The sequence below is a fragment of the Microcebus murinus genome, chromosome 16, assembly GCF_040939455.1.
Source record: "Microcebus murinus isolate Inina chromosome 16, M.murinus_Inina_mat1.0, whole genome shotgun sequence".
Taxonomy (NCBI): domain Eukaryota; kingdom Metazoa; phylum Chordata; class Mammalia; order Primates; family Cheirogaleidae; genus Microcebus; species Microcebus murinus.
Genome location: NC_134119.1, coordinates 41,547,023 through 41,574,489, shown reverse-complemented (window position 1 = coordinate 41,574,489; position 27,467 = coordinate 41,547,023). Strand labels below are relative to the sequence as shown.

Sequence of the window (27,467 nt, the reverse complement as noted above, 5' to 3'; positions counted from 1 at the left end):
GGCCCACTACAAATGCCTCAGAGGTGGAACTAGAAGCTTCAGAGCAGAGGTCCTTCTTTTCTACTATTCCATTTTGGTATGGCATGTATTCTTTTCCTAACTATAAAAGCAATGCATGTTCAACACTCAACTTGGAGAGGGTTTAATGTCTCCTGCCAAATGGTGCCTTCAGCTGAATGGAGAACCCCGAGGGCTGCAGAGGCCACAAATGACCCAGTTTCCTGGGCCCACTCAGTCAGGCTGGGGGCGCAGTAAAGCACCTTCAACCACAGGCTATTCGCAGTAGATGGGGGGAAAAATGACAAATTGGTGCGCTACAGTTTTTCCCCTAAAGCAATTATTTAAACAAGAGCCACAGAACAAGAAAATTTCCACCCTTTAAGAGCACCAGGGTTATGAGCCATGGAAGAGTAGGGATGGCCACAAATTCTTTGAAATTCCTGCCACTGCAGGGTGGGACTGTATCCCCGCACCCTTGAATCTGAGCGGGTTGTGAGACTGCTTTGACCAAAGGGATATGGCAGAAGTGAGGCTGCACCACTTTCCAGGACTGGCCTAAAGGGACTGGGCACTTCCATTTCCTGTCTTGGAACACCTGCTCTTGCAATATTTGCTTTGGAGAAAGCCAGGCCCATAAGCCCACCATGATGTGAGAATCCAGTAACATGGGGAGGCCCTGGAGGATGAGAACTGGGGTTTGGGAGGAACCTCATTTTGCCCATGATCCCTGAGGGTTGTTGTGGTGGTTTTGCAGAACATGAGGTTTTTCAGGAATATGTACCATGCTGTAGCAGAAATAGCCACACTTGTTCAGTATTTCTCTTCGCTAGACTGTGAGCTCCTTTAGGGTAGGGACAGCATCTTTTCTGCTCAAAACTGTACAACTGGAGCCGAGTACAAGGGCTGATAGATAAACAGGGTCTTATTCATAGAGAAATCACGAAAGTATGACTTGCATAGAACCAATAACATCTGCCCCAGAAGAAACAGGACTAAAATTCTAGCTTAATAACACTGCTCAGAGAAAAAAACAACCTGGCCTCAAGGCATACTGCTCTCTTCTTACCAGACCCAGATGAGGCCCCAAAACCCTTCCACTGATATCCTTGGTCAGGGCAGAGAAGGAAGGAAAGTCTCAACAGACTTGGTGAATACAGAAGATAACAGAAAAGACCAACAAGCCAAGAGGATGTGAATTTTACAGTGAAGTGAAGACGTCAGTGAGGCTCAGGCTCAAGAGGTGGCTGCTGATTTGATGCCAGGCTCCACTTACGTGCTGAGTGACCTTCCACAGGTTACCCTGCTGTGCCTCGGTTTCTTCATCTGTAGAATGGGAGTAATCCTAGTGCCCGCCTGATAGGATTGTGGTGAGACATCAATAAGATAATGAATGGAGAGTGTTTATTTTGCACAGGGTCTAGAAGACCATAAGTCCTCAATAGAAGTATTTTATTTTTTTTTTTTATTTTTTTTTTTTTTGAGACAGAGTCTCGCTTGTTGCCCAGGCTAGAGTGAGTGCCGTGGCGTCAGCCTAGCTCACAGCAACCTCAAACTCCTGGGCTCAAGCAATCCTGCTGCCTCAGCCTCCCGAGTAGCTGGGACTACAGGCATGCGCCACCATGCCCGGCTAATTTTTATATATATATATATTAGTTGGCCAATTAATTTCTTTCTATTTATAGTAGAGACGGGGTCTTGCTCTTGCTCAGGCTGGTTTCGAACTCCTGACCTTGAGCAATCCGCCCGCCTCAGCCTCCCAAAGTGCTAGGATTACAGGCGTGAGCCACCGCGCCCGGCTAATAGAAGTATTTTAGTATGCTATACACTAATAATAATAATAATAACAGTATTTAAGGACCAAACCATAACAAGCTTGGCCATCAGGGTTCCACTCCATATGGAACCAGGGAAACAGCCTGGGGTCATATCACCAAGCAGGCTACAAAGAAACAGAACCAAGACAGTCGGCTGTGCTGTCCAGCACACGCGCCACCACTGGGGCTGTGGAGAAAGAGCCGCAGCTAATGACGAATGTTGACAGCCACATGGATACTGGCTGGGGGCCCAAAGGAATACAGAGACGAGATAAAGAAGACGACAGTTTTCTCTCTGTCTTTAACAACAAATAAGAAAAACAAATTTAATATAAATGTAAAATAAAATTTAAGTTGTGAAAGGAGAGAAGAGTGGGAAAAAACGTTAAATCTAATTAAACTACTTTATGTTTTAAAGTCACTGAAGTGGGCTGGACATGGTGGCCCACACCTATAATCCCAGCACTTTGGGAGGCCGAAGCAAGCCACTTAAGGCCAGGAGTTCAAGACCAGGCTGGGCAACATAGGGAGAACCTGACTCTATAAAAAAATTAAAAGACAAAAAATTAGCCAGCACATGCCCATAGTCCCAGCTACTGGGAAGGCTGAAGTGGGAGGGTACCTTGAGCCCAGGAGTTCAAGGTTACAGTGAGCTATGATCATACCATTGCACTCCAGCCTGGGTGAGAGAGCAAGACCGTGGCTCAAAAAAAGGTAGCCTTTTAAAAAAATAAATAAATAAAATAAAGTTGCTAAAGTGGTCCTGAAAATCCTAAAATAAAATAAAAAAATGTATTTAGTAGTTCATTTGTATTCCAACATCCCTTCAGCTCCCAGAGGCTTTCCAAATTAGAGTTGGAAGCCAAACATACAAAATTAACCAAAAGACAACAAATATGTAAAACATGCTCTACGTATTTTGTTCCATTGAAGACTGTATAAGAGATATGGCCAAAATAAAGAGTGATACACTTTGATATAACTATATTCCTTCTGAAAGTCCGAAAGATTTAGAAATAAATTTTGATTAAAACTTCGCATTTCACGTTGATTTCTGATCAAGATGATCAGATGTATCACATACCAATTCTGAAATTCTGATCCATTATAAAATTATATTGTTTACAGTCCATTGTTTCAGGCACTTCAAATATTACCTGGATAAAACACACATTATTTTAAAAAGTAAAAGGTGTTTTCAGGAACACAAAGCATCTAATTATACATAAAACACTCCTCTTTAAGGACTTAAATAAAAGCAGTTTTGCTTTCACTCAAGGATTCCTTAACTACCACCAATGTTCACCCATTTAAGTGCCTTCACTTATGCTTTTATGAACCCTTTCAAGGGACTTTAGTGCATTCTAAAACACATCTGAGATTACTCAGAAACAGAATGATTCTACAAACATCTACAGCAGCGAAGACAATGCTGGCAGTATCCAATTCTAGATTCAGCAAAGAAAAATAATTACTCAAAGGACTTGACTTAATTACTCATTCTGTGAAGAAACACGTTTGCAGCAAAGCCACGTAAGAGGGTCTCAGTGGACACAGGGTAGGAAAAAGCATCAGAGACATCCATGACCAGACTTGTAAGTAGAGTTCCAAATTTGGATATTTCCAGAAGAGGTAAACATATTCTGCTCTATCAGAACCCAAGTAAAAAGTAGGATATTATTTAAGGGAGGAATGTCCTGCTCACATAGAATCTATGTGTCTTTACAGCAAATGGACACTTTTCACAAGAGGAGGATTAAAATAAAAGGAAATGCCAAGGACAAGTAGGAACAGCACTCATCTATCTCATCTAAGCATCAGCAAATCTGGTGAGCTGACAATCCTCCATGTGGGGCTCTGCTACAGAGCTTCAAAAACATTTAATAAATTTTATTATTTAACTTAAGGTTGAAAATACACCCAATAAAAAAGGGATCTGGGTTTGTTTCATCCCGAGAGAGAAAATTAAATAAAGGAAACATTAGAGTTAACAAGCAGCAACTATTAGATGTCTGCAAAAGAGTACGACCAAAGCAAAAAATACTACACTTAGATATTGAAAGAGACATTCTACTTAGAAAGGATTCAAAATTAAGTACATTACCAAAGGAGGCTGAATACATGTTCCAGTAACTTTAAAGAAAAGGGCAAAATATGATGGTATTAAAGGCAATTTATCTCCAGAAACATGAAAAGAAACTAGAAATGACTGACTCTCTTAAAAAGTCTTTCAGATTCATAATTCTCCCACAAACCAAGACCATTATTCTGAGACACCTTCTAGGCTAACTCTTGATTAGTAAAACTAGGTTGGTACTCCCCAAAATAAGCAGATAAGTGAAGTCCTAAACCTATGTTATCCAATGTTATAGCCACTAGCTACACATGGCTACTGGACACTTGATATATGGCTGGTCCAAATAGAGATGTGCTGCAAATATAAACTACACACCAGGTTTTGAAGACTTGGTACAAAATTACTAGTACAAAAGTAGGAAACAGGGAAATTTATAGCACTGAATGTGTATATTAGAAAAGAAACTAAAGTCAATAATCTAAGTTTCCTCCTTAGGAAACTAGAAAAAGAAGAGCAAATTAAATCCAAATAAGCAGAAGAAAAGAGATAATAAAGATTAGAACAGAAATCAATGAAATTGAAAACAGGAAATTAGTACAGAAAACAAAACCAAAAGCTGGTTCTTTGAAAAGATAAATAAAATCAATAAGTCTCTGAACAAGGTAACTAAAAAAATAAAATACAAATTACCAATATCAGAAATCAAATAAGGGACATAAAACTACAGATCCCATGGAGATTAAAAGGACAATAAGGGACTATTACAAACAACTACATACCCACAAATTTGATAATCTGGACGAAAAGACCAGTTTTTTTTTTAGACTAGTCAAGTACAGTAGTGAGAAAGGGGGAAAGTAGTAGAACAAGGAATTCAATCTGTAACTGACTGTGAACACTCACGTGAGATAACTCACTACCTTTGCACCAGCTGAAAAGACCAACTTACCGAAAGACACAGTCTGAAAAAACTCTCATAAGAAACGATCTAAATAGCCTTATATCTATTAAAAAAATTGAATCAATAATTAATAACCTTCCAAAAAGAAAGTACTAGGCCCAGATGGGTTCATTGGCAAATTGTACAAACATTTAAGGAATAAATTATACCAATTCATTACTATCTCTTTCAGAAGACAAAAGGAGAGACAGTATTTCCTAACTCATTCTATGAGGCCAAAATCACCATAATATCAAAACCAGACAAAGAAATCACAAAAAAAGAAACCTATAAACCTCTCATAGATGTAAAAATCCTCAAGAAATATTAGCAAATTGAATCCAACAATGTAGAGAAAGAATTATATAGCACAGAAAAGTAGGATTTACCCCAGGTACACAGGCTGATTCAACATTCGAAAATCAATTAATCAACAAGCTGAAGAAGAAAATCATATCAATAAACGCAGATAAAGCATTTGACAAAATCCAATACCAATTCATGATAAACACTCCCAGTAAACTAAAAATAGAGGGGAACTTTTCAACTTGATAAAGAATATCTACAAAAATCTCTAGAGCTAATATCATACTTAACAGTGAGAAACTAGAAGCTTTCCCACTAAGAGCCAGAACAAGGCAAGGATATCTCCTCTCATCACTCTTTTCAACATCACACTGGAAGTCCTAGCTGACGCAATAAAGCTTTATTTTATTTTTTATTTTATTTCCTTTATTTTTAAAGGAAATAAAAGTTATACTGATTGGTAAGGAAAAAATAAAAGTCTCTATTCACAGATGACATAATAATCCAAGAAGAAAATCCAAAAGAATCAACAAAAAAACTTTGGAAAAAAAATGTACATTTTCATATTAAACTTTTTGTTAAATAAACTTTTGTAATAATAAAAAAAAAACTTCTGAAATCAGTAAGTGATCATAGCAAAGTTGCAAGACACAACCTTAATATATAAATGTTAGTTACTTTCCTATATAAGAGCAATGAACCCTCCAAAATGAAATACTTAGGTATAAATCTAACAAAATATGTATAGAATGAATATGAGAAAAACTACAAAACTGCTTAAATAAATCAAAGAACTAAATAAACGGAGAGAAAGTCCATGTTCATAGAAAGAGAGATTCAATATAGTCAAAATAACACTTCTTTCAAACTTGATCTATAGATTCAATGTAATCCCAATCAAAATCCTGTGAGTTATTTTGTAGGTATCAACAAACTGATTCTAAGGTTTATATGGAGAGGTGAAAGACCAGAATAGTCAACACAATATTGAAAGAAAGGAACAAAGTTGGAGGATTAACACTACACAACTTCAATATTTACCATAAAGCTACAATACTTAAGACAGTGAGGTACTAGTGGGGGAAAAAAAAATACATCAATGGAACAGAACAGGCAGTCCAGAAATAGACCCCCAACTGTCAACTGACCTTTGACAAAAGAGTAAAGGCAATAGAGTCAAGAAAAGAGTCTTCAACAAACAATGTTGAAATAACTAGACACCCATACACAAAAAAGTGAATCTAGACAGACCTTATATCCTTCATAAAAATTACTTGAAATGAATCACAGACCTAAATGTACAATGCAAACCTCTAAAACTCTTAGACAATAACAGGAGAAAACCTAGATGATGTTGGGTATGGTGATGGCTTTTTAGACACAATACCAAAAGCACAATACATGAAAGAAAGAATTGATAAGCTGGACTTCATTAAAATTAAAATTTTCTTCTCTGGCTGGGCATGGTGGCATGCCTGTCATCCTAGCTACTTGGGAGGCTGAGGTGGGAGAATGGCATTAGCCTAGTAGTTCAAGGCTAGCCTGCGCAGCAGAGCAAGATCTTGTCTAAAAAAAAAAACACAATAATTTAAAAAAAAATTTTTGCTCTATGAAAGACACTGTCAAGTGAATGAACAAAGAAGCCACAGACTAAGAGAAAATAACTGCAAAAAATATATCTGATAAAGGATAAATATTTGCAAAAGACATATCTGATAAAAGACTAGTATCTAAAATACAAAAAGAACTCTGAAAACTCAATAAGAAAATAAAAACTCCAATTTCACAAATGGGCCAAAGGCCTTAACAGATACCACATCAAAGAAGATATACATATAGCAAATACACATATGAAAAGATGCTCCACATTATATGTCATCAGGGAAATGCAAATTAAAACAAGATACCACTACATACCAATTAGACTACCCAAAATTCAAAACACTGACAACACCAAATGCTTGCAAGAATGTGGAGCAATAGGAACTCTCATTCATTGCCAGTTGAAATGCAAAATGATCCAGTCACTTTGGAAGACAGTTTGGTAGTCTCTTACAAAACTAAACATACTCTTAACATTCGATCTAGTGATCACACTCCTTGGTATTTACACAAGAGTTGAAAACTGTGTATATACAAAACCTGCAATAAATACAGGTGTTTATAGCAGCTTTATTCATAATTACCTAAACTTGGACACAATAAAGATACGTTGTAGGTAAATACATAAATAAACTGTGATAAATCAGACAATGGAATATTACTCAGCACTAATAGCAAATGAGCTACCAAGCCATGAAAAGACATGGAGGAACTTTAAATGCACATTATTAAGTGAAAGAAGCCAATCTGAAAAAGCTTCTCGCTCTACAATTTGAACCACATGACATTCTGGAAAAAGCAAAATTATGAAGACAGTAAAAAGATCAATAGTTGCCAGGAGTTAGGAGAAAGAGAAGGACAAATAGGTGGAACACAAGGTTTGGGGGTGGTAAAAATACCCTGCATAATGTAATGGTGGATACATGTCATTATAAATTTGTCCAAAGCCATAGAACATCAAGAGTGAACCCTAATGTAAACTGTGGACTATGGGTGACAATGATGTGTCAATGTAAGTTCATCAATCATAAAAAATGTACCACTCTGGTGGGAGGGAAGTGGGGGAGTGTTGATAATGTTGCACAGGTGTGGGAGCAGGGTTATATGGGATATCTCCACACTTTCCTCTCAAACTCACTGTGAACCTAAAACTGCTCTAAACAAATAAAGCCTTTAAAATATATATAAACTATCTCATAACTGTTTATGTTGACTGCATAGTAAAATTATAATATTTTGGATATAGTAAGATCAATAAAATATATTTTTAATTAATTCCACATTTCTTTTTACTTTTTTTATTATGGCTACTAGAAATTAAAATCAAGTATTTGGCTCATATTTGGGACTTGCATTATATTTCTTCTACTGGACAGGACTGACCTAAGCAACCAAAGATATCAGACACACCTTTGAGCTCCTAAACATTTTCAAAATGTGAGCAGAAGAATGAAGAAGGGTAAATGGTACCGAGGACATTCCAAGGACATGTGTTAAGTACAACAGCAGCAGCAGCAGCCATTATGTTGCTTTAAGTAAGGAATAAGCATAAACAATGACTTTCCAGGAAAGTTGGTGCTACAATTACAGATTCTCTCCTCCCTCTGCCTGGACATGCCCTGCAGAATCCTTTCCTGGGCATGAACTCGCTCTCCTGCTTACCTTTGATGAGCTCTGGCCTGTACATCTTGCGCAGCTGCTCCAGGAAGCTGTTGTAGAAGCCCTCTGCCTGCTCCGTGGGCATCGCCAGGTGGAAGTCGGGCTTGTGCCCCTTGAGCACACACTGGAGGGTAAACTGGCTGACACACAGCACCTCGTACTGCTTGTCCATCACACTCTTCGACCAGTGCTTCCCACTCTCATCCTCAAACACACGCAGGTTTAAAATCTTTCGGACCCTAAGGGGAAAAGAGCAGTGAGCGGTCCCTGAAGGATCACAAGCGCCCCGACCCACTCCACACCCCCAAAATGTCACCAGCATCCTGCCAACTAAAGACATAACAATGACTCCATCACTTCCAGGCAGCATAACCTCCAGCAAGTTACTTATTTATCCACTCTACGCTTCAGCTGTGATACACAATAACAACAGTCCTACTTCATAGGGCTGTTTTGGGATTTCCTTCATTTTTGCCAGTCCCTCCAATGCACAGCAGCTACTGGTGGCAATTGGGACTAACATCATCACCACCCATTCTCTGTTTCTTCGGGTTGGGGGATATGTCAAAACATGGGTCCAATTTTAATTTTTCATAGAATTCAATCTTTACATTGGGACAAATGATACCCCTTTTTACACCCTTTCTTGGAGCTACTCAAAATGAATAACTCAGCAAATACTCTGAGAGAAAACTCATGGTTACTGCAAATATGCAAAAGATCTAGGGAAAGACACCTTGACAATTATATCACATGTTTCATTTAGCCCCAGAGGGGCACTACCTACATATACGGATGACAAAGGATAGCCACCATGGCAAGGAAGTGCATCAGGTAATGTCTGCAGCATCAGATTTGAGAAGCATGGCAAAGAATCGCCAGCATGAAAGCTGAAATTCCACATTTGAGAGTCACCCTTTAGGGTGATATTGAAGACAAAGACAGTTCCAAAGATTCTAAAAATATTAATTCACTGACTCTTTATATAGGTATCCTCAGTGGTGGATACTATTCATCACCCCTCTCCATAGCTAAGATGTGTCTTATGTTGAGTCACATCTCTCAAGCACCAAGCTATGTTAATGCTATAAAGAGATTCAGACCCAGAGCCACAATTTTTAACCACTACCCCATTCTATTCTTCTTTTATCAAAGAGGACAGCTATGAAAATACCACCCTCCCTGAAGTGGTATTAAACTATCCTTATCAGTCATCAATAACTTAGCAGGAATTAGGTTCCAAATCTGATTTCAGTTTAATACAAAAGGGACAATTGGGCAGCATTATACCCATGCTCTGGAAACCAAGTGGCAAAATAAAGGGATCCAGCATCTGAAAGAAATGTACCAAGTGGTGCTGGTGCAGAGGGGGAACATGGGAGGGGGCTGACTGCACTAAAAGAGCCAGTCAGGCAGCAGCAATGGCAAACTCTGCTACCTTAGTAAAAAGAGCATCAGCTTCAAGGTCAGGTAGCCCAGATGCTAATTTAGGTTAAGGCTTTTTGCTAAGTGTGTGTGCATGACCTGGGGCAAGGAATTTAACCTCTCTGAGTTCAAGATCCTCAGGTGTACAATGAACAAGTAGGCATTTTAAAAATACATAAATAGTGCCCAGATCCTATTGTCCAAATTAAAATAGCAAAGTCATACATAAGAAAAGAAGTTTAGTTTTTGCATTAAGAGAACAAGAGGCACAGTCAGAGGCCATTGCAGCAAATAGGGAAGGAGGCTAGATAGTAGTCCTATTCCACGGCCAACTTAATGGTGAACTTTGACATATTACACTTCCTTGGTCTCCTCCTCTGAAACACAGAGATAACCACACTACATCCAATAGGACAAGAGATAAAAATGACAGGGGCTTACTTTAAGGCACAAAATACGATTAAGGCTCCCAGCATAACCACTAATACCCCCTTCAAATAGCAATGACTTAGAAACACGCATCTTACATGTGCTCCAGTTCCTTCTGCGTGTCTTCCAGAGAAATACCCAGCAACACACAGATGCCCCGTCCAATGGCACTGATCTGCTCTCCTCCAACTAGAAAAAAACCAAAAGGGAGAAAAGACTCAGAACCAAAAAGGTGCCAGAAGTGCTTTTAAGTAGCCACAGCAATATCTTAATCATCACACATACTTTTCATAATTTCTCTGATTAAAGTCAGTAGGCGGTAGCTCACACCTGTAATCCTAGCACTCTGGAAGGCTGAGGCGGGCAGATTGCTCGAGGTCAGGAGTTCAAAACTAGCCTGATCAAGACCCCGTCTCTACTAAAAATAGAAAGAAATTAATTGGACAACTAAAAATATGTATACAAAAAATTAGCCGGGCATGGTAGCACATGCCTGTAGTCCCAGCTACTCGGGAGGCTGAGACAGGAGGATCGCCTGAGCCCAGGAGTTTGAGGTTGTTGTGAGCTAGGCTGACGCCATGGCACTCACTCTAGCCTGGGCAACAAAGTGAGACTCTGTCTCAAAAAATAAAAAATAAAAATAAAGGCCGGGCGCGGTGGCTCACGCCTGTAATCCTAGCTCTCTGGGAGGCCGAGGCGGGCGGATTGCTCAAGGTCAGGAGTTCGAAACCAGCCTAAGCAAGAGCTAGACCCCGTCTCTACTATAAATAGAAATAAATTAATTGGCCAACTAATATATATAGAAAAAATTAGCTGGGCATGGTGGCGTATGCCTGTAGTCCCAGCTACTCGGGAGGCTGAGGCAGGAGGATTGCTTCAGTCCAGGAGTTTGAGGTTGCTGTGAGTGAGGCTGACACCATGGCACTCACTCTAGCCTAGGCAACAAAGTGAGACTCTGTCTCAAAATAAATAAATAAATAAATAAATAAAGAAATAAATAAATAAATAAATAAATAAAATAAAAATAAAGTCAGTAGGTATTCAAAAATAAAAAGAGTTACATAAATGCAGTGAGACGATAATAATTCTCATCCATTCTGATTTTCTATCTGGAATGAATGAGCTGTAAAGTGAACAGCCATTAAGCAGGATTTTAGGGCCACATTTTCATCTGTTACCTTGGGTAAAAACACCCAAAACTTTCTATGGTCAAGTTTGCCCATCTGTGAAAACAGAGCAGTGTTTTCCTCCCCCAGAGAATCCAGTTCAGCTATATTAATTCTCAGAAAGGAGATTCCCACTTTTCTTAGAAATTAGCAAATCTGGTAACACAGTACACAGAAAGCACAAAATGGAAACTGTTCATGTCATGAAAACAAATGTTTTCCCTACTTACTGCAGAGAAGATAAATACATTATACATAAAAACCACAATTTATGTGTAAAACTTCAACTCAGCAAACTGCTATTAATATTATTTCCCAGTTTAGTACTGAAGTTACATCTGAAGACCATGATCTCCAAATATTCTCGAATCATTCACCTCATCCATAAAAAAAACCTCTGAGCACACACTCCTAACATTTGGTATGTGTATTTATACAAATATATTTATGACAAATGTATGCCCTACTACTAGACGATATGAGAAACGTTGGCAAGATTCATCACCATGGTGGTGAATCTAAATCCACATTTCAAATGGTAATCTTCATCATTTTCTCTTTTTTTGGACAACTTTTTGCCAATCTTATTAGGTTGTTTTTATTATTTCATCATGTACTGACCCAATTTTCCAATCAGGAATAGAAGGGTCAACTCAGCCATTTTCTTTTTTTTTTTTTCTCATTTATTTTTTATTTGTATATAGAGCAATTTGTATAAGAGCAATTTTGCTACACTGATACACTGCATTGGGGTGAAGTCAGGGCCTTGATTGCATCCATCACCAGAGCAACTGCACATTGTACGAACCAAGTAACCCTCCATCATCTGCCCACTACAACCCCCACCACTGGACACCTCAGAGTCTCCACTGTCCATCATTCCACACTCTGCTTTCATGTCACACATTACTTAGCTCCCACTTGTAAGTGAGAACATGCATTTTTGTCTTTCTGTCTGAGTTGTTTCACTTACAATAAAGTTGGCCATTTTCTTTTTATTTGCTTCTGTTGGATAATATCTATAAATATACCTAAAAAGGCAACACAACACAAATTATATCACGTTGCTATATACTATTAGGGAAAGGTAAGAAACTTTCTTCTTTCTTTAGGTGTCTGACAAGGGACCACCTGACAGATCCCAGGGAAGCATCCACATCAATCCATTCCTGAAATATCAGTAAAGCTTAATTTCTGTTATTTTTAATCTTAAAAAAAATTTAATATTTTCTTCTATGCTTCTTTTCTTATAATGGTCTATGTGTGTGATTTATTGGCCTTTGAACCACTGATTCAAAAGATGAAATAATCTATCCTGACATAAGCAGTAAACAATTGGGATTGGTTAGCCTGTTGGCATTGCTTTAGAAAGCCTTTGGCTTTATTCTTTAAATGAATCTATATTATTTTCTTACAATGTCAATATACTTTCTAAATATTTCCCAAAGTATGTCTTTAAAAATAAAGGTTATGGGCCGGGCGCGGTGGCTCAAGCCTGTAATCCTAGCACTCTGGGAGGCCGAGGCGGGCGGATTGCTCGAGGTCAGGAGTTCGAAACCAGCCTGAGCAAGAGCGAGACCCCGTCTCTACTATAAATAGAAAGAAATTAATTGGCCAACTAATATATATATATAAAATTAGCCGGGCATGGTGGCGCATGCCTGTAGTCCCAGCTACTCGGGAGGCTGAGGCAGAAGGATTGCTTGAGCCCAGGAGTTTGAGGTTGCTGTGAGCTAGGCTGACGCCACGGCACTCACTCTAGCCTGTGCAACAAAGCGAGACTCTGTCTCAAAAAAAAAAAAATAAAATAAAATAAAGGTTATGATGTTATATCCACCATTTAAAGAATGCATATACATTACAGAAAATTTGGAAAATGTAAAAAACAGGAAGAAGGGCCAGGCTCAGTGTCTCATGCCTATAATCCCAGCACTTTGGGAGGCAGAGGCAGGAGGATCACTTTAGTCCAGGAATTCAAGATCAACCTGGGTAACACAGCAAGACCTCATCTCTACAAAAATATTTTAAAAATCAGCCTGGTGTGATAATCAGGCAGGTGTAAAAATCAGGCAGGTGCCTGTAGTCCTAGCTACTTGGGAGACTGAGGCAGGAGGATCTCTCTCCAGCCCAAGAGTTTGAGGTTACAATGAGCTAAGATTGTGCCACTACACTCCAGCCTGAACAAGAGCAAGACTCTGTCTTAATAATAAAAAAAAAAAAGTAGAAAAAAGAACAAAGATATGCACTTTAACATTTTAATGATTTCCTTTTGCTATTTCTCTATTCATATATTTTACTTCATATTTGTTCTCAACTATTATAATAATACTGTATATAAATTTTTGCAGCCAGGCACTCTGGCTCACACCTGTAATCCTAGCACTCTAGAAGGCTGAAGTGGGAGAATCCCTTGAGGTCATAAGTTTGAGACCAGCCTGAGAAAGAGTGAGATCCAGTCTGTATTAAAAATAGAAAAAATTAGCCTGTGTGGTGGCACATGCTTGTGATCCCTGGGAGGCTGAGGCAGGAGGATCACTTGAGCAGAAGAGTTTGAGGTTGCTGTGAGCTAGGCTAATGCCACAGCACTCTAATCCGGACAACAGAAGGAGACTCTGTCTCCAAAAAAGAAAAAATTAGCCAGGCTCAGTGGCATATGCCTGTAGTCCCAGCTACTCAGGAGGCTGAAGCAGGAGGACTGCTTGAGCCCAGAAGTTTGAGATTGCAGTGAGCTATGATGATGCCACTGTACTCTAGTCAGGGCAACAGAGTCAGATTGTCTCAAAAAAAAAAAAAATTGAATCTCATCTTTTCTCTTAACATTGCATAAAAATTTTTCCATGTCATAAACTTTCCCTAAACACTTTTAAATAGTTGTATCCTACACAGGGGATTAACCATCCCATTTTACTGGATATATGGCTTGATTCAAATATTTCACTTCCATTAATAAAGGTATGGTGTAAATCTTCGTACACTAAGGCTTTTTCTACAATTAGGATTATCTTCTTAGAGTAGATTCTCAAAAGGAGACTCACTATCAAGAGTTCATACATTTTTATAATTAATTATGTTAATAAGAAACAACTTTTGCTCCCAAACCTATATATGGCACAGAGATTGCAGGTTCAAAGGGATTTTTTATTATAAACAAATGGACTTCCAGGGGATAAACTTCACAATCACTACTTTAGACAAAAGATCACAGGACTGGAAAAGACACGAGAGGTTTGGTCTATTTCTCCATGTATGAGTGGCATCAGCCCTGAGACCTCATCTTTAAGAATTACAACCTCTTATATTAACCTGTTCAAACTCAAAATTTTAGATCAGATTTAAGCTGCTGACCCAGAGTGATGGGACATGGGGGTTTATTGTACTTATCTGTCTGTGTAATCAAATCAATACGTTTGAAATGTTCCATAATAAACTTTTTAAAATTAGATTATCATCACGATAACCATGCTAAGGCATCAAAAAATGTCTGACCAATCTCATAAAATGAATCTGCCACTTAATAAGATGTGACTCCTGATACTCTCTCCTGACCATAAAATAGGAAGTTACATTTTAGAACCCCTAAAACAAAATACCATTCAAAAAAAGCCACATTTCAGTGAAGCCAGGCACATTTCAAAGGGATCAGAAAATCTCTTTTCATTATGATTCAATTAGAAGGCCTGGATAACTAGAATTCCGACGTTATTAACACTTTCCCACAATTACTACTCTTACCTTTTTTAATAGCAGGTTTTAACTAAAAGTATACAATTTAAATATTGCACTAAAATAACTGAAACTCCATTCAGCAAATCTCACAGAACACACATTTTCAATATTCCAGATCAGCAGGATGGAGAGTTCAGGAAAAAGACCAAAATTTAAATCTATTGGTGATGACCACATAGTACAGACTGCAAGATATTGCTCAAAAAGCAAAAAACTATGCTTTCATCTATGCATTTTCCCAGTTTTCTTGAACTATTTATTGAAATACTATAAAAACCTTTAAAATTCCATAAATCTCAGTGCTATTCTATCCCCTATTATTCCAGGACCATTTCCAAAACCAAAGTTACCAGAACAGCTTAGAAATCATTAGGCAGGGTTGTAAAGTAGAACGTCAAATCTAAACACATGGTTTTGGTGGGTCTGGTTGTTTCTTTAGGGGTTTTTGTTGTTTTGTTTTGAAATATACACTTTTGTGGACACAAGAACAAATATTTGGTATAGAATGGAATGAAGGACAGGATATCTGGAATTATTTAAACTGAAACAATATAATTCTACCAATAAAAACAGAAAAGAGACCCCGTCTCTACTATAAATAGAAAGAAATCAATTGGCCAACTGATATATATATAAAAAATTAGCCGGGCATGGTGGCACATGCCTGTAGTCCCAGCTACCAGGGAGGCTGAGGCAGAAGGATCGCTCGAGCCCAGGAGTTTGAGGTTGCTGTGAGCTAGGCTGACGCCACGGCACTCACTCTAGCCTGGGCAACAAAGCGAGACTCTGTCTCAAAAAAAAAAAAAAAAAAAAAAAAAAAAAAAAAAAAAAAAAAAACAGAAAAGACTAAAGACAATATAAAACTTGTCATTTAAATATTTTGTAATTCATACCGTGTTTTTTTAAGAAATGACTACATTATCTATTAAAACACTAATCATCTGAACCTCTGATGTTCAACCTAGACCAACGAGAGTGTTCAAGTGACAACTAATGGTTGGATGGCATGGTCCACGAGAAGTTAGTGAAAAAGAGAAATATTTCATCTTGAATTTTTTATATCCGCCCCCCATCACCGCAGGGGTCGGTGAGTGCGGAAGAGGGGAGTCCTGGGCGGGGAATGGTCTGTATCTCGCCCAGGCGCTGGTCACGTGCAGTACACACTGTCAGAGCGCAGCCAAATGAGCGACTCTTCACACCTGTGCATTTTATTGGGCATCAAGCTCCAAAACAACTGGGATACGTAAAAATGGACAAAAACGAAATATTTAAAATCGAGCAGTGAAAAGAGACCTGCTCCGGAAACGCTCCCTACGTGTTGTTTGTGCAACATTCCACAGAAGAATGGGCCGCGGGGATGCTCAGAGGGTCTGCCACCATGTACGTGGGACAAAAGACGGTGATAATAATAAGACGCGCTTATCCTGAACCCCAAGCGGAGATCCTGCAGCCAGGGACGCGCCGGGCGGCCAGGCACGAGCAGACGCTCTCTGGCCGCGGGGCTGCCCCGGGGACCCGGGGCTGCGGGAACCGAGCTCGTGGAGGGGCCGCAGCGATCCGGAGGATGGCGCAGGGGGACCCCCCACGCAGGACGGCTGGTCGCGGGGGTCAGAAGCGGCTTCTCCCGGGCCCGGCCCCGCCCTACTGACCTGTGACGCTGGCCCGGGTGACGCGCTGTACCACGGCCTTCATGGCGGAGGCTGGGGCAAGTGGGGCGGCACCGCGCTCTGTCCGGCCTAGAGACTGTGCGGGCGGCTCCGCGGCCGGCGCCCTCTGGAGGTGACACCCGGAAGCGCGCCGGGCTCCCGGGTCCGACCCGGTCGGCTGCAGCCCATCCACGTCGGCCACGCCCACTCTCGGCCTGGCTATAAGCCCGCCCATCCTTTGATTGGCTCTGCCGGTGTCTGCCACGCCCACCTGCTGCCTAACCGTAACCCCGCCCGTCATGGATGGGCCCCGCCCCACCCACAGCCGCTCGCGCCGGAGCCGTTGGATCCAGCCATCTCTGGCCCAGCCCCCAGCCCAGTCCAGACTCCGCTCTGCCACAAGGCAGTTTCTGCGCTGGTTTTTTTCTCCCACCTCCCGGGACCTGAGAGCGAGTCATCTCTAAATCCCAGCTTTGGTCTGAATCCTATCCCTAATTGTTTTCCTCCTTCCTCTTTTCCATTCCTGTGCCCAGATCCTCCCAAATCCTTCTTCCCTTGTCTTCCTGCCCCGGTGGCTTCTCAGATAACAGATACAAAAGGATCTGCTGCCTAAAATAGCCATTTAACTATTATATTTAAGTATTGACTTCACCAGGTCATGATAGTAAATAGGTATATGATTCTAGAATTCTAATTCTTCCTCTAATACAAATACTAATACTTAGCCCCCTCACAGGATTCTTAGATTTAAATGAAACAGACTATGTAAAAGTGCTTAGACAGCTGCAAAGGGCTGTACAACTATTACCCCAACAAATTATCATTACTAAAAAATTCCATCTCAGTGTGTCTTCACCTTGAAGGCCTCTAATAGCATTGGCTGCTGTAGAAAAAGCATTGAAAATAAAGAATAAGGACTTGGCCAGAAAAGACTACAAACTAGTATGCTTGAATGTTAAATATTGAATACTAAATTACCGTTATGAAGTGGTCAGAATTAATACCTCCAGTAATGAGACAGACATTAGGTACCTCCTGATACTGAACTGGGAAAGACACAACATCAATCTTGTGGTTTTTTTCTGCCAAAAAAAAAAGTATAACCTCAATCCAATCATGAAGAGAAATAAGAAATAACCTAAACTGAGGAATATTCTACAAACTAACTAATTAGGAGTCTTTAAAAATGTAAAAGAAAAGAAAGTCTAAAGATTAAAGGAGACTTTTTTTGGTTGTTTTTTTTTTTTTGAGACAGAGTGTCACTCTGTTGCCTGGGCTAGAGTGCCGTGGCATCAGACTAGCTCACAGCAACCTCAAAGTCCTGGGCTCAAGCAATCCTCCTACCTCAGCCTCCCGAGTAGGTGGGACTACAGGCATGCACCACCATGCCCGCTAATTTTTTTTCTATATATTTTTAGTTGGCCAATTAATTTTTCTATTTTTTTCGTAGAGACGGGGTCTCACCCTCAGGCTGGTTTCAAACTCCTGACCTCGAGCAATCCTCCCACCTTGGCCTCCCAGAGTGCTAGGAATTACAGGTGTGAGCCACCATGCCTGAAAGGGGACTTTTAAAGAGACAGGAAAACTAAATTAACCTGGGTTGTATCCTAGCCAGAAAAAAACTAAAACGAAAACAGTTATTGAGACAATTGGTAAAAGTTGAATTTCTTTTTTTTTATATGAATCAGCACATCTCAAAGATTTTGATCTCAGAATCCCTTTCCTTTTTTTTTTTTAAATAAAAGAGACAGGGTCTCGCTCTTGCTCAGGCTGGTTTCAAACTCCTGAGCTCAAGCAATCCTTCTGCCTAGGGTGCTAGGATTACAGGTGTGAGCCACGGTGCCTGGCTGCTTTACATTCTTAAAAATTATTGAGCACACCGAATAGCTTTTGTTTGTGTAGATTATATCTAAAATTATTGACTGTATCATCAATTATAACTAAGAAAAATTGTTAAACATGGATTTATATTTTAAAACAATAATACAAAAACTTTAAGCAATAAACATAAAATCCTAAGCCCCTCAACTAACTGAACAGACAGTTGACCAAGGAACCCCAGAAAAACCTCAAAACTGAGTTCCCAGATGTGATGGAATGGGAAGTCAGATACGCTTCGTTACACTCCCTCCCTCATTAACCATCATTAGGCTTTCTTCCTTAAGGGTTAAACGGAATCAGCCTTTTGAAAAGACTTGCTCCTCTGCTGATTTCAATCAACCACCTAATGCTGCTCTTCCATTTTTGCAATTTTGGCACAACTGACCACCATTCCTTCCTGATAAGGTGCCACTGACCATGGAATGGTTCTGGCCAGTATATAGAAGATGGGCACAAAGGATTTTCATGTTCTCTGCTTCACCTTCTGATGTTTTTGTTTTGTTTTGTTTGTTTACCTTCTAATGTTAAAGGGCCAAAAACTCCACCCTCGGGTCATGCTAATATTAACAATTTTTTAGACATGAGACTTATGAAGGGGCATGTTTCTCCTTTTATAAATATTCATGACTTTTCCTATAGCTTGTTAAAACTGTATGTTCAGCCACCCTGCTCAGCATAAATTCCTGTTCCCTGTACTATTCCCTTGAAGTCCATGGTCTTGGCTTCTGCCCAAGGTTATGCTTCCTAGCCTGTTAGAATAGCCACTCATTTCCAAATTTAAGAACCTCGGCATTGTTCAGTTGAAACCTTTATGTATTAAAATCAGAGCAATGAGGTCATTATATGTTATGGAGCCCCTGGAAAACTTCATTGTACATTCCTGAAAGAATAAGAATAAAAAAGGCAATAATGTCCTTATATTATTATTAAAATAGTTGAAAATTTGTAGATCACCTAGAGTGGCTAGAGAACACTTTGAGAACTGCTGGATTCAAAAATGACATCGAATCAATGTTAATTTCCTGACTTATCCTTGTTTTTAGAAAATACACACTGACATATTTAGGAGTAAAGGGACATGATATCTGCAATTTTTTTCTCAAACACCAATGTTCTTTTTTTTTGGGGGGGGGGGCAGAGTTTTGCTTTGTTGCCCAGGCTAGAGTGAGTGCCATGATGTCAGCCTAGCCCACAGCAACCTCAAACTCCTGGGCTCAAGCAATCCTTCTGCCTCAGCCTCCCGAGTAGCTGGGACTACAGGCATTGCGCCACCATGCCCGGCTGATTTTTTCTATCTATATTAGTTGGCCAATTAATTTCTTTCTATTTATAGTAGAGATGGGGTCTCACTCTTGCTCAGGCTGGTTTCAAACTCCTGACCTTGAGCAATCCGCCCTTCTCGGCCTCCTAGAGTGCTAGGATTACAGGCATGAGACACTGCGCCCGGCCTCTTTTTTATATTTATTGAACTCAAAAAGGTCAACATCAGGAGGCGAAGGCATCCAGTAGCATTTCTTCCTGTGGCTTACTCCCCTCTGCATACCCTCTCTTTTGACTTCTAACTTGTCGTTCTTTCCTGGATTCCCTCCTTTTCTGCTGCTCATTTTCCTCTACCCCACTTCTGAGTGTGGGGATCCTTCAGGGGTCAGGCCTGGGCCCTGCATCCTTTAGCTTTATCCTCCATTCTCATTTCTTTGAATTCCACCTCCATGGTATTAATATTAACTCACCCATTTTCATTTCCACCCCAGACATCGATCTCTGAGCTTGTGCTTCCAAATGCTTTCTTGGCATCTCCACTTCCATGAATCACATATAAAGTTAACAGAATTAAAATCAAATTTAAGGGCCAGGTGCGGTGGCTCATGCCTGTAATCCTAGCACTCTGGGAGGCCGAGGCAGGCGGATTGCTCAAGGTCAGGAGTTCGAAACCAGCCTGAGCAAGAGCAAGACCCCATCTCTACTATAAATAGAAAGAAATTAATTGGCCAACTAATATAGATAGAAAAAATCAGCTGGGCATGGTGGTGCATGCCTGTAGTCCCAGCTACTCGGGAGGCTGAGGCAGAAGGATCGCTGGAGCCCAGGAGTTTGAGGTTGCTGTGAGCTAGGCTGACGCCACGGCACTCACTCTAGCCTGGGCAACAAAGCGAGACTCTGTCTCAAAAAAAAAAAAAAAAAAAAGTCAAATTTAAGATTTCCACCCCTGTTGCACAATAAAGAATTTATCTGGTCTTTGTTAATCCCTAGTCTCTGCTATTGAGCTTCCATAATAACATTCTTAAAATTTCCCAAGTGATAGGAGTATCTTTTTGTTATTCATGAGCCTCTTGATCACACCTGAATTTACTAATGAGACAGTTTAGGATGAAAGCTGGTCACCGGAAAGACCAATCATGTGATCAGAGGAACTTTAAACTAGGCCCACCTGCAAGAGGTGGGGGGCGGGGCTGGAGGTTGAGTTCAATCATGTAGCTAATGATTCAATCAATTGTGCTTATGTGATAATACCTCAGTAAAAACTCTGGACACTGAAGCTCAGTAGAGCTTTCTGGGTGGTGAACAAGTTGGTGTGCTAGGAGGGTGACAGCCCTGGTTCCACAGGAAGAAAGCATAGAAGCTCTGTGTCTGGTGCTTTCACAGACTTTGCCTGATATGTCTCTCCATTTGGCTGGTCCTGATTTGTATCCTTTATAATAAAACTGTAATTATAATTATAGCACTTTCCTGAGTTCCATGAGTCATTCCAGTGAATTATCAACCCTGTGGGAGTCATGGAAACTCCTGAATTGGTAGCTAGTTGGTGAGAAGTGCAAGTGGCTTGGGGGATGTGCAAATGCAGCTGGCACCCGAAATAAGGGCAGTCTTTTTTGGAACCATGCTCTTAAATTTGTAGTATCTGTACTAACTCCAGGTGGTTTCCAGGTGGTTAGTTCCAGAATTGAACTGTAATACATCAGTAGGTGTTTGAAGAACCCCCTAAACCCTCCATACACCACCATCTGGGTCATTCTCATTTAAATACATGGCTCCATTGTTTACTGGAGCCAGAAATGAACCATGATTGCTCTCTTTCCCTCTTCCTGAATATCTAGGAATCTGCTCCCTCTCCAAAACCCATACTAAGGGGCCCTCTTCTCTCCACCCTCTGCATCATCCTAACCTGGGCCCCACCATCATCTCTCACTTGGATATCTACCTTGTTTCCCTGTTCATCTCCCTACTTCCCCTTTTGTCCTTCTCCAATCCATTCTCACAAAGATGAAAGGGATGTTCTTAGAATATAAAGTCCTGACCAAAGAAGACTCTGATCTTTAAATTCTTCAAATAGTCCATTGGCTCCTACCTCAGAACTTCAACATCTGCTGTTCCTCTACCTGGAATGCTCTTTTCTGCTCTTTGTACACATGGCTCCTCTCCTGCCTTCAGGTTTTAAGTTCAAATGCCATCTCCTCAGACAGACCTTCTCTGTCCACACAAACAAAAGTAGGTGTCTCCGCTCCCTGTTATTCTCATCTCTGTCCTATGGGTTTTCTCTCATAATCTTCTGGCAACTCTATTAGCCTGGCAAGCTGTGTTCTGTGTCTCCCATGCTTAACATTGCATCCTCAGCATTTAACACAGTGCCTGGAACTCAGTTTATATTTATGAATGAATAAATGTTGTGTGAAGCCAACTTTTTGGCTTAACAGTGTATCATGAATTTACGATATTTCTCTATTAATAGATACACAGATGTTAATGGCCAATATATGAACTATAATTTCCTTAAGAAGTCTTCTATTGGCTGGGCGAGGTGGCTCATGCCTGTAATCCTAACACTCTGGGAGGCCAAGACGGGTGGATTGTTCGAGGTCAGGAGTTCGAAACCAGCCTGAGCAAGAGCGAGACCCTGTCTCTACTATAAATATAAAGAAATTAATTGGCCAACTTATATAGAAAAAAATTAGCCGGTCATGGTGGCGCATGCCTGTAGTCCCAGCTACTCAGGAGGCTGAGGCAGCAGGTTTGTTTGAGCCCAGGAGTTTGAGGTTGCTGTGTGCTAGGCTGATGCCACGGCACTCATTCTAGCCTGGGCAACAAAGTGAGACTCTGTCTCAAAAAAAAAAAAAAAAGAAGTCTTCTATTGATGGGCATTTATTGCTGAATCAATTCGAGTGTTTTTGGGCTGCATGTCACAGAAAATCCCTCAAAATGTTTAAGAAATTTCGTTGGAACCTTCATACACTGTTGATAACTGCTATAGAAAACAATAAGAGGTTTCTCAAAAATTTTAAAATAGAAGTACCATATGATCCAGCAATCCTACTTCTGGGTATATACACAAAAGAACTGAAAGCAGGGTCTCAAAGAGATATTTTCACACTCATGTTCAAAGCAGAACTATTCATAATAACCAAGGAGTAGAGATAACCCGAATGTCCATTGATGAATGAATGGATAAACTAAATGTGGCATACATATTAATTATACATACAATGAAATATTATTCAGCCTTAATAAGGAAGGAAATTCCATGACATGCTACAACATGGATAGACCTTGAAGACATTATGCTAAGTGAAATAAATCAGTCACAAAAGGGCAAATACTGTATGATTCCACTTACATGAGGTATCTGAAGTAGTCAAATTCATAGAAACAGAAAGATGAATGGTGGTCACCAGGGGCTGGGGTCAGGGGGAAAGGGAGAGTTGTTGTTTAATGGGTATGAAATTTCAGATTTGCAAGATGAAAAAGGTCTGAAGACCTGGTTCACAACAATATGAATATACTTAACACTACTGAACCATTCACTTAAAAATGATAAAGGCGGTAAATTATGTTACATGGTTTTTGCCACAATAAAAAAAAGAAAACAAATGTATTGTTTCACCAAACAAGGCAGCTCCAAAGTTGACTCAGATCAGGGGTCCAGCTCTTTCCCTCTTTCTGCTCCATCACCCCAGCATGCTGGCTTTTCTCAGCCATCCCATGAGGCTTGAGGTGTCTGTAGCTGTTCTAGACACCGCATCCAGACACAACGTCCAGAGGCATAGGAGACCATCTCTTCCTGGTGCTTCCACTGAAGCCAGGACACCTTGCCCATAGGCCCTCTAGCTTCATTAGCCAAAACGAGGTCACGTGATCACACTTAATCCAATCATTGGCAGGGGAGGTAGGATATAATCTCCCCCCATGACCGGCTCAGATAAGTTCTCACCCGGGGGGATACAGTTCGCCAGGGGTCATTGGGGGAGAGAATATCTGGAGCCGGGAGGCTGTTCCTGGCATTCAGTGTCCAGGGGACTTGACACGGAATGTCAGTGTCACAGCTCAAGCTCTTGCAACACCTGGGGCCTCCCACAGAATGGGCTGTCCTGTCCACAGTGCCAGCAGTGCCCTCTTCCAGAAATACTGACTTGAACCAATCAGGACCTGCCATCTGGGGGTGAAGCACATGGTGAGGTGGATTGAGGGGTCTATTATAAAGCAAGAACTGGGGCAGTGGATGTTGGGAAGACAACCAGGAGTGTCTCTCAAAAGGTTGTTTTCACTTTAGTACCATTTTGAACCAGTTATAGTGAAAAACCTTCTGCCTACAGCTTTTCAGTTATCTCTTTAAATTGTTTTTTTGAGACAGAGTCTCAGCTCTGTCTCTACACCCAGCTAGAGTGCAGTGGTGTCATCATAGCTCACTGCAACCTCAAACTCCGAGGCTCATGCGGTCCTCCTACCTCAACCTCCTGAATAGTCAGGACTACAGGCACATGCCACCTCACTTGGCTAATTGTTCTATTTTTAGTAGAAATGAGGTCTCATTCTTGCTCAGGCTACTCTCGAATTCCGGACCTCAATCAATCCTCCTGCCTCTGCCTCCCAGAGTGCTAGGATAACAGGGATGAGCCACCATGCCTGAACTCTTTAAATTTTTGAATACTAGCACTCTGGGAGGCCGAGGGGGCAGATTGCTCGAGGTCAGGAGTTCGAAACCAGCCTGAGCAAGAGCAAGACCCCGTCTCTACTATAAATAGAAAGACATTAATTGGCCAACTAATATATAGAAAAAAATTGGCCAGGCATGGTGGTGCATGTCTGTAGTCCCAGCTACTTGGGAGGCTGAGGCAGCAGGACTGCTTGAGCCCAGGAGTTTGAGGTTGCTGTGAACTAGGCACTCACTCTGGCCTGGACAACAAAGCAAGACTCTGTCTCAAAACAAACAAACAAACACAAATGGCTACTGTGAATGCCAAACTGCATATGGATATTTGCTGAATCTAATCTTAAAGGGATCACTAAAGCTGTGCCTAATAGCAATAAGAAAGAAATATGAAGTTACATTAACTAGTTTTAGAAAACCAAAATTTTGAAAGCTCTATGTGAAATTTTTATTCCATCATTTCTCTCATGTAAATATGGAGGAACACTTCTTGAATATGCAAGTTTAGTTTCCTTCAAGGAAATATTTATTGCATATTATTAGTGATTATATTTTATAGTAAAATTAAATTAGATATATATAGTTTTCACAAACATAAAATGAAAACCACAATGTCTATTAAATTTAAATGCTGAATCAAGGTTTTGGTTTTCAGAATTCAAGCAGTCAATCATGATTCCGGACCAGGGCCACCAGTCCATGATTTCAAATAGTTAAGGATCTTTTCAGCAACTGGAACAAAATCTTCTCTATATGTGACAACGGTTTCCACATAAAACCCTTTCGGGGGCTCAAGTAGTTCATTTGTTGAGACATCCTTTTGTTCTACTTCATCACCTTAAAAAGAAACAAAAAACACCTGAATTATTAACTAAGAGATAGCAGACTTGGAAATAAACTAAACTAAGGTGAGAATTACCCTCTTCCACAATCAGGAATCCCCATCAGATTCTTGTCACTATTTTGTATTTTAAAAAGAAAGAAAACACAACCACTGCAGATTTTTAAATGTTTTCAAATGCTTAATGCTGAGTGTGTACTTTGAGGCCCTATTGATTATTAATCTTCACCACCAAATGTAGCAGTTATTCACAACAGCGTTGTTGAGATATAATTAACACACCACACAATTAAAATGTACAGTTCAATGTCTTTTTTAGTATATTCAGATTTGTGCAACCAGCACCATAATCAATTTCGGAGTATTTCGTCCATAAAAAGAAACCCCATACCTTTAGTAGTCACTCTGCACCTCCCCCCACCCGAGCCCCTAGCAACCACACTAACCAACTTTCTGTCTCTATAGATTTTGAAAGCTGAGAGATTTCTTTTCCCAACCAATAATTGGGAAGATTTTAATACTCCTTGCCTACTGAAAGTCCTGAAATCGTTTGCTCGCCATATGCGACGAGGGCTAATGGTACAGAAGCATCACCTCTTTAAACCACGGCCAGGGTATCTGAAATTCCATCTTGAAACTTACACATTGTTCCCATTCTGAGTATGGGGACGGCCCTATGCAATAAATCATTATGATTTAGGTAACAGTATTTAAAAGGCAGTTCCTGGCATCCAGGTCTTTGCAGATTCCACTATTACAAGCGGCTCTGAGCAACCGTTTCAACTAGTTTTGCAGAATAAACCTGGGGCTTAAAGCACAGGAAAGTCGATTCCCCCAGCCCCTGGGCACTCCCCGCCAAAGGCGGCGTGTTCAAAGGCAGGTCCTGCCAGAGAGCTCTACCTGGCGGCTTGTCCTTTTTCCTGTTCATTAAGTACACTGAGCCCAACAGGGTCCAGATCCCGACCGCGTAGACCGCAGACATCCGCCGGTACCAGGCCGAGGCCTGGGTGGGACGCATGGGGACACGAGCAAACGCCTGGGTCCTCGCAGGCCCACGGCGGAGGCGGGTTTCCTGCCAGAGAGCTGCGTCGCCGCCGCCGCCACCAATGAGGAGCCGGCCTCCCGCGGTCGCTTCCTGCTCTGGCCCCGGTGCATCTTGGGGCGTGTAGTCCGGAAGGTGGCCGCGGGCCTCGGACTGTGAGGCGTAGATCTTGGTGCCCATAGGTTCAAGTGCAGAGTTGTGGGCTGGCAACGCTGCTTACCACGTGACAACTTGTCTGAGCCCAGATGACTTCCCTGAGCAGAAACTTCTCGCTTGCAAAATTGTAATACTTGTCTTACATAGACTCCAGGTGGTATTTGAAAAGGTTAATTTCATTTCCTCTCCCATTTCTCCGATTTGCGGAGATACTGTTTGCCTCTTCCCCAACTCATGCCTCTTCTCCTGGTCCCATTCTTCCCTGCCTCCTCAGCGGCCTTTCCCATCATAGACACCCTAACTTAAAACCCCTACCCCCACACCCCCACCCACCCCCGCTTATCGTCACTATTGATTTTTTTTATTCTTCATCATACAAACGTGCCCACGTCTGAAAAACCAAAAATCTCCTTCGACTCCGTCCACCTCAGCTTTTCTTTTCTTCATACATTTCTTCAAAGCATAATAGCCTCAGTAGACTGAACAACTTAAGAGCAGGGGTGATGTGCTTGGCAGAGTAGGCTCAGTAAATTGCGGGCAACTAGATTTCAACCATACTCAAACTTGTCTCTAAAGCGTTTGACACCACTGACCCCACTTGCTCCTTTCATGGCTTCAAAAACATCACTTTCTCTGGTATCCTTCAGGGCTCTTTTTACGTCTTGCACCCTTGAAAATTTGATGTTCTGCCCTACTGAAATCTACATCTACAAAAATTAACTCTAAAAGGATCGTTACAGCCTGGCGCAGTGGCTCACGCCTGTAATCCTAGCACTCTGGGAGGCCCAGGCGGGAGGATGGCTTGAGGTCTGGAGTTCCAGACCAGCCTGAGCAAGA

General features: G+C 40.9%; 2 protein-coding genes across 2 annotated transcripts in view; both read right to left on the bottom strand.

Moving 5' to 3' along the window:
• The window catches only part of DTD1 (D-aminoacyl-tRNA deacylase 1), a 156,479-nt gene extending 139,458 nt beyond the window's left edge, over positions 1 to 17,021 (bottom strand). The window contains exons 1-3 of the mRNA XM_012779997.2: positions 16,794 to 17,021; positions 10,351 to 10,441; positions 8,402 to 8,637 (exon numbers count right to left, since the gene is read on the bottom strand). Of these exons, the coding sequence (XP_012635451.1) occupies positions 8,402 to 8,637; positions 10,351 to 10,441; positions 16,794 to 16,836 (370 nt within the window). The 5' untranslated portion in view covers positions 16,837 to 17,021. The remainder of the gene's footprint in view (positions 1 to 8,401; positions 8,638 to 10,350; positions 10,442 to 16,793) is intronic.
• An 8,073-nt stretch (positions 17,022 to 25,094) lies between these two features.
• SMIM26 (small integral membrane protein 26) lies at positions 25,095 to 26,669 on the bottom strand. Its single transcript, XM_076011165.1, has 2 exons — positions 26,333 to 26,669; positions 25,095 to 25,428 (listed from the first exon to the last, which is right to left on the bottom strand). The coding sequence occupies exons 1-2, from the start codon at positions 26,652 to 26,654 to the stop codon at positions 25,262 to 25,264; spliced, it is 489 nt and encodes a 162-aa protein (XP_075867280.1). The 5' UTR covers positions 26,655 to 26,669; the 3' UTR covers positions 25,095 to 25,261.
• Between the last annotated feature and the right edge of the window lie 798 nt (positions 26,670 to 27,467).